Genomic DNA, 7,871 nt, shown 5'->3' on the forward strand with positions numbered 1-7,871 from the left:
GTCTGACTCCAGAGGAGGAGATGGCGGGCAAGTTGAGACATGCGACGTGATCATAGAACGCCCTGTCTGTTGATATACGAAACAGCCGCAGTGTTGTCCGTGTGGACCAACATGTGCTTGTCCAGCAGCAGCGGCCGGAACTGCCGCAAGGCTAGATGCACTGCCAACAACTCCAGACAGTTAATGTGCCAAATCAGTCGAGGTCCTGTCCAGGACCCCGAGGCTGCCTGCCCATTGCATGTAGTGCCCCAGCCCGTATTGGAGGCATCTGTCGTGACAACGACATGCCGGGACACTTGTTCTAAGGGCACCCCGGCCAGTAGAAAAGCAAGGTCCATCCAAGGGCTGAATAGGCAGCAGCACATCGGTGTGATGGTGACACGATGCGTACCGTGGCGCCATGCCCATCTCGGGACTCGGGAGTGTAACCAGTGCTGAAGTGGTCTCATATGAAGCAATCCGAGCGGCATGACTGCGGCTGCGGATGCCATATGCCCCAGGAGCCTCTGAAAATGTTTCAGTGGTACCACTGTTCTGCCTCTGAAGGAACTCAGGCAGTTCAGCACCGACTGGGCACGTTCGTTGGTGAGACGTGCCATCATACTCACCGAGTCTAACTCCATACCGAGATAAGAGATTCTCTGCACAGGGGAGAGCTTGCTCTTGTCTCGGTTGACCTGAAGCCCCAACTGACTGAGGTGCCGAAGCACAAAGTCCCTGTGATCGCACAACTCCTCTCACGACCTGGGGATCCTGATGCCCACTTCCCATAGTGGGGCAAGGGCGCCCTCCGCGACTTTCGTGAAGACGCGGGGGGACAGGGAGTCGAAGGGGAGGACCTTGTACTGCCATGTCCGACCCTCGAACGCAAACCGTAGGAACGGTCTTGTGACGAGGTGCCCAGACATGGAAGACAACGCTCGTGGCCGTTGTCAGAGGACAGGACACGACCGCATCCAGAAGGACATGGACGAAACGGCGTCTTTAAAAAGACGCGAATCGTCCGTGATTTGCTCTTTTAGGAAATCTGCTCTTTTAGTTGAAGCGCCCAGGGGAATCGCTGAACGGGACAACGCTGTTTGCACCGTATCGCCAACCAGAACAGCTTCCCGACACACAGCAGATGAATGGCTTTGTAGAGTATAACAGCTTTTCATACAACCACTCGGCTCCGAAGCAAAAAATCTGAAGAGTGGATGCACCTGTCGCCTATTTATACCCGTATCAATGGGGAGTGGCTCAGGTATGCAAAATCCACTAGCCAATTTTCATTGGCGTTTTCTCTTAAACTCAGAGATGATTGGCCTCCCAAGTGAGACCCCATATGTTGTTCGACATAACTCAGATAGGGAACTGTATTAAAATCAGCTGAATATTTTATTTTAGCTTATTTTATTTTATTTTATTTTAGAAATATGTTAACACCAAACTGTATTAAAATCAGCTGAATGTTGAGTCACCTGCTATGTGTAAGGCACAGAATTGAATTCACAAAGAGGTTTCGGGAAAAGAGAATCTAAGTCACTGTAAGAAGAAAAGACAAATTAAAGGCAAATGATTCATTAGTAAAATATTCAATTAGAGGCACGAGATACACAGCAGCATGCAAGCCGTGAGTGGTTTTGTTTTGAGGGAGACTCTGAGCCCTTCAACAACAAAATGCCGAAACGCCTGTTTAAATTTAAAAAATAAACTCAAACAAGCTGTGCACAATCATCAAATCGAGAAAGAACATGGAAAATGGCAAAAGATACGACCATCAGCCCGAATCCCCACGTCCTACCATATTCACTCATTTCTATTAAAGCACACGGTTTAGCTATAAAAACCACTTCAGATCCAAACGCACACCAAAGCTACTCTCCAAAAACAACAACAACAACGTCCATGCAAGCTAATCACCATCGTGTTTGAGTCTAGTGGTATCGCTTATGAATTCTGACTTTGCTGGGCTCGTTCACTTCTTAGGTTACGTTAACCAAACGCGAGCCTGTCAGATCAGAGAGAGCGTGAAGACGCGGGGGGACAGGGAGTCGAAGGGGAGGACCTTGTACTGCCATGTCCGACCCTCGAACGCAAACCGTAGGAACGGTCTTGTGACGAGGAAGTATCAAGACATGAAAGAAAGCGTCCTTCAGGTCGATCGCTGCAAACCAATCCTGGGATTAAACGCATTTGATAATACGTTTCTGCGTCAGCATCTTGACCGGGAGCTTGTGAAGGGCCCGATTCAAGACTCGCAGATCCAAGATAGGTCGAAGGCCACCGCTTTTCTTGGGTAGGATGAAGTAAGGGCTGAAAAACCCCTTCCTCATCTTGGCTGGAGGACCGGCTCGATTGCATCCATCGCCAACAGGACAGCAATCTTCTCACGCAAGACAGAGGCGTCTCGGACTGCCACCGAAATCTCGAGAATGCCATAGAACTTGGGAGGTCGCCTGGCGAACTGAATCTGTTCGACATAACTCAGATAGGGAACTGTATTAAAATCAGCTGAATATTTTATTTTAGCTTATTTTATTTTATTTTATTTTAGAAATATGTTAACACCAAACTGTATTAAAATCAGCTGAATGTTGAGTCACCTGCTATGTGTAAGGCACAGAATTGAATTCACAAAGAGGTTTCGGGAAAAGAGAATCTAAGTCACTGTAAGAAGAAAAGACAAATTAAAGGCAAATGATTCATTAGTAAAATATTCAATTAGAGGCACGAGATACACAGCAGCATGCAAGCCGTGAGTGGTTTTGTTTTGAGGGAGACTCTGAGCCCTTCAACAACAAAATGCCGAAACGCCTGTTTAAATTTAAAAAATAAACTCAAACAAGCTGTGCACAATCATCAAATCGAGAAAGAACATGGAAAATGGCAAAAGATACGACCATCAGCCCGAATCCCCACGTCCTACCATATTCACTCATTTCTATTAAAGCACACGGTTTAGCTATAAAAACCACTTCAGATCCAAACGCACACCAAAGCTACTCTCCAAAAACAACAACAACAACGTCCATGCAAGCTAATCACCATCGTGTTTGAGTCTAGTGGTATCGCTTATGAATTCTGACTTTGCTGGGCTCGTTCACTTCTTAGGTTACGTTAACCAAACGCGAGCCTGTCAGATCAGAGAGAGACAGTAACATGGAGTCACGGCTGGGAAGAGGAAGAGACAGACGTAGACTTTTCAGGAGTGGCAAATAAAACGCACACAGCATCCACACAGGTAAAATGCAGACGCACACACCTCATAACCTGGCGGAAAGGGGGAGGATACAGTAATGGGGAATGATCATCCTCACTATCTCTACGACACAAAGAGAACAGCATTATGTGACACAGGAATCCATCCACAATGCACAGAAATCAACACAGAGTATTGCATAGGGGTGGGAATCTTTAGGCACTTCACGATCCGAATCCGAATCCGATTCTGGGAGTCACGATCCGATTCCAAAACGATTCTTGATCTACATTTTTTCCTAATTAATTCTTCTGCTGTGCAAATACATCTTTACAACTTTACATTTTAACCAAAATTGCAGTTTCTATGCTTTTTGTTTATAGTTGGAATCTCTGTATGAAAGTACTGCCAACTTAAAAATTAATCTTCACTGATTTCACGATTCAATTACGATTATCATTATCAACTCAATATCACGATGCGTCACATTCTCAGTTCTCAATATTACTGCACATGGCTGCATTTTCATATAAATTTTATATCAAATTTAATTTGTGCAAAATGTACTTTATTTTTTATTATATAAGCAGACTACTTTTTAAAACAATTACTTATTTAAAATAAGTGTTCTTTAAGTATCCGAAAGTTACAGACAATAGGCTAGTTATGGGGTTTTCTTTTTTCCTCAGCATTATTGCCATTTGATTATTATTGATGAGATCATAGACAGTGGCAGCTTTAACAGGCTGCATTTACACTAATGCACAGATCTATTTCGATATATCAGATGTTCTGTCCTGCTCTGAAAACATACCTGACTGTATTTACATCAATTTCATATAAAAGTATCCGGAGATGCAAGTGCATTTAACTGCAGCGAGCTTCAGGACAAACACAAAACGCACGTGAAAGTCTGTCAGTGTGCGTGTTTCATGCATCTAAAAGTACTGCATTCCAAACGGCAGAAATGAATGCATATCTAAAGTGAAACACTGAAATAACGGTGGGTGGATGCACACACTGTCAAGCAATGCGCACGTGTCTCACAGCGCATATTCTGTGCAATGAAGCCCGCCGCGTCTCTAGCGCGCACACGTGACATTTGCGGGGGGAAAAAACCAAGCTCAGAATCGATGAAGAGAGAATCGCGATGCATCGGAGAATCGATTTTTTCTCCCACCCCTAGCAACAGGTAAGAATATGATACTGTTGATCATCACTAATTTATCTTTAAAGGTGAAGCGTGTCATTTTCAAAGTTTTTGGCGCCAAAAATAACGGCATTTTCAGAATCTGGAAAAGATTCGAGCGAATCCGTGACGCTTTGAAAGCGATCACTGGGAATCAACCTATGAATTAATGAAATCTAATGACTCTAATGTGATACAAGGATGTTTAAAAATTACACACTACACCTTTAAAGCAAGGCAATGGCAAAAGACTATTAGTCTAAGATAAGATCTTTTTCTATATCATATTTTTACATAAGAGAATTTTGATAAATGAGAGAAGTCTTAAAAGATTATTTTACCCCAAAATGTAAATTTGTCTGATAATACACATCCAAGATATAGACGAGTTTGTTTCTTCATCAGATTTGGAGAAATGTAGCATTGCATCACTTGTTCACCAGTGGATCCTCTGCAGTGAATGGGTGCCGTCAGAATATCTTTATATTTATATATTTAACAATATATATATTTAAATTGTCTACATATTGCAAGATTTTCATTCAGTGAACTCTGGAGTGATGATGCTCTTAGCCCAGTATAAATAAATTAAATACAAGATGATTATAGCATACATTTACTATAAAAGTGTAGATTCACTTTTAACGTCTTGTGAAGAGAAACACTGTGTGAAAAAAAGAAAGAAAAGCTTTCGTCTTCACAAGCCATTAACTGATGGACTGGAGTGCTGTGGATTACTTGTGGATTATTGTGATGTTTTTATCAGCTGTTTGGACTCTCATTCTGACGGCACCCATTCACTACAGAGCAAGTGATGCAATGCTACATTTCTCCAAATCTGATGAACAAACAAACTCATCCTATATTCGGATGGCCTGAGGGTGAGCACATTTTCAGCAAACTTTCAATTTTGGGTGAATATTTCTTTAAAACTAATGAAAGTACAAAAGCAATATACAGTCATCAATAGTCTTGTTACACTTACCCATAAGGCCGTTGGATAAAGGTAGGGTGTATTTGAGGCACACCAAATGAAAACCCTGTGAAAAAACGCAACCTTGATGCATTTATTTATTTTTATATTTTAACAATACAAGAAAAACGCATATAATGACCAAAATTACAACGTTTTTGAATAGTAAGATTTTTTATGTTTTTTAAAGAAGTCTCTTCTGCTCACCAAGCCTGCATTTATTTGATCCAAAGTACAGCAAAAGCAGTAATATTGTGAAATATTTTTACTATTTAAAATAACTGCTTTCTATTTGAATATCTGTTAAACTGTAATGTATTTCTGTGATCAAAGCTGTATTTTCAGCATCATTACTCCAGTCTTCAGTGTCACATGATCTTCAGAAATCATAATAATATGCTGATTTGCTGCTCAAAAAACATTTATTATTATTATTATGTTGAAAACAGCGGAGTTTTGTGCTCCAGGGTCACAGATAATCCTGCTGTTCCACAGTTACGCTGCATTAGTGTTGTTACTGTGTGAAATCTCAGATTGCACCTGAAGGCTTCGGCTCATTTAGGAGCCAGCGAGGGATGCTCTCTGTCATGCAGCTCGTCTGTATTGCATGTATTTGGGTCTGCGGCGAGCGACGGATCCTCTTACCCGGCTGCATGATCCGTGGTTTGGCCCCGAGGTACGCCAGGTTGACGTTGGCTTTCCTGCCGTCTATGATGGGGTTTGGGTCCTTACAGGCTCTTTCTGCCGCAGCTCGATCGGACATCGTCACCTACACATACATGAGACCAGGAGCACAAACACTAATTCAGTGTTTTCAGTGATGCTGCATGTGAACGTGACTGCAAGTAAACTGACAGACAACAATCAGGGTTATCATAGTTAACTAAAACCATAAAAAAAAACATTTTCATTACTTGAAATAAAATAAAATATTTACATTTTTTTATTTCAGCTAGTTGACAGCAACATTTATCATTTGAATGTAGTTTAACTTGATATATATATACTACAAAAACACGACAAAATCACTAAAAATTTTACTAAAATTACAATGAAAATGGAAAATATAAAAATAAAAATGATTAATATTATTAATAAAAACTGTAATAGTATCTCAATGATACTAAAATAACACTGATAACGATAGACAGACAAACAATAATGATCAGGGTTATTATAGCTAACTAAAACTAAAACCATAATTTAAAAAACGTTTTGTTACTTGAAATGTACTTTTAAATTTTACTTGAAACATTAACTGAAATAAAATAAAAAACAATGACTAATATATGCATGTATGTATATATATTATATATATATATATATATATATATGTACTACAAAAAATTACTAAATCAGAGGAAAATCATTAAAACTCTCACTAAAATTAAAATATAAATGGAAAATATAAAAATAAAAACTCACACACACACACTAATATAGATACTTATAATAAATAAATAAATAAAGTAAATTAGATATATATAATTTATTTATTTATATGTATAAAATAAAAAAAATTAAAAAATTAAAACATAAATGGAAAATATAAAAATAAAAACTGATTCAAAATAATAAAAACTATAACAGTATCTCTGATCGATGAGTATCTTTACAAAAATAACACTGATAACGACAGACAGACACAGATAGATAGATAGATAAATAGATAGATAGCTTACAAATCCATAGCCTCTGGATTTCCCCGTTTGTCTGTCAGTAATGACAACAGCTTCCTCGATTTCTCCAAACACCTCAAAGTATTTCGCGAGGCTGGAGTCGGTGGTGTGATACGGAAGACCTCCGACGAAGATCTTGGTGTATGTGGTGTCCTTCTGAGAGCTGTGCATCCTCACGACGACTCAAACAGGGTCAAAGTTTCACCACGACTGCTTAAATCAAGAACAGCTCGTATTCCTGGAAGGCAGCAGTAACAGAGAGCGGATGATTTGATATGAGGTAGAAAGGACCGCAGCAAACGAGCGCGTCTGTCAGGCGACAAAACTCAACATGCCATATGGTTTTGGAAGCTCTCACTCACACGCGGACACAGGCCACGCCCACAGACATCCACGCCCCGCCCACTGTCCGGTTATACAGTCTATGGTCTAACCACGCCCACATTTAGAATCTCTACCTTCCCTCAATGGTTGACCTTATTGCTTACTCACTCTCACGTGACTAATGATTAATTTTATCCGTTTAAATGTCAGAATATTTTTGGTGCCTGTTGCCGGTTCATACATATATATACACTACCCCTCAAAAGTTTGGGATCAGTAAGACTTTTAATGTTTTTCAAAGAAGTCTCTTCTGCTCATCAAGGCTGCATTTATTTGATCAAAAATACAGAAAAAAACGGTAATCTTGCAAAATGTTATTACAATATAAAATAATGGTTTCTATTTTAATATACTTTAAAATATAATTTATTTCTGTGATGCAAAGCTGAATTTCCATCATCATTACTCCAGTATAAAGTGTCACATGACCTTTCAGAAATCATGCTAATATGCTGATTTATTATC

General features: G+C 39.9%; 1 protein-coding gene across 2 annotated transcripts in view; it reads right to left on the reverse strand.

The window, feature by feature from the left end:
• Window positions 1-7,396, reverse strand: part of rbm24b (RNA binding motif protein 24b) — a 17,704-nt gene extending 10,308 nt beyond the window's left edge. Inside the window, exons 1-4 of one of the 2 annotated variants that reach the window (XM_016514038.1) lie at window positions 7,026-7,396; window positions 5,989-6,112; window positions 5,356-5,410; window positions 3,245-3,304 (exon numbers count right to left, since the gene is read on the reverse strand). In XM_016514038.1, coding sequence (XP_016369524.1) covers window positions 3,245-3,304; window positions 5,356-5,410; window positions 5,989-6,112; window positions 7,026-7,193 — 407 coding nt within the window. In that variant the 5' untranslated portion in view covers window positions 7,194-7,396. The remainder of the gene's footprint in view (window positions 1-3,244; window positions 3,305-5,355; window positions 5,411-5,988; window positions 6,113-7,025) is intronic. The other variant, XM_016514039.1, reaches the window with a different exon arrangement.
• Between the last annotated feature and the right edge of the window lie 475 nt (window positions 7,397-7,871).

Source organism: Sinocyclocheilus rhinocerous, unplaced genomic scaffold, assembly GCF_001515625.1.
Source record: "Sinocyclocheilus rhinocerous isolate Xijiao unplaced genomic scaffold, SAMN03320098_v1.1 scaffold2611, whole genome shotgun sequence".
Classification (NCBI taxonomy): Eukaryota; Metazoa; Chordata; class Actinopteri; order Cypriniformes; family Cyprinidae; genus Sinocyclocheilus; species Sinocyclocheilus rhinocerous.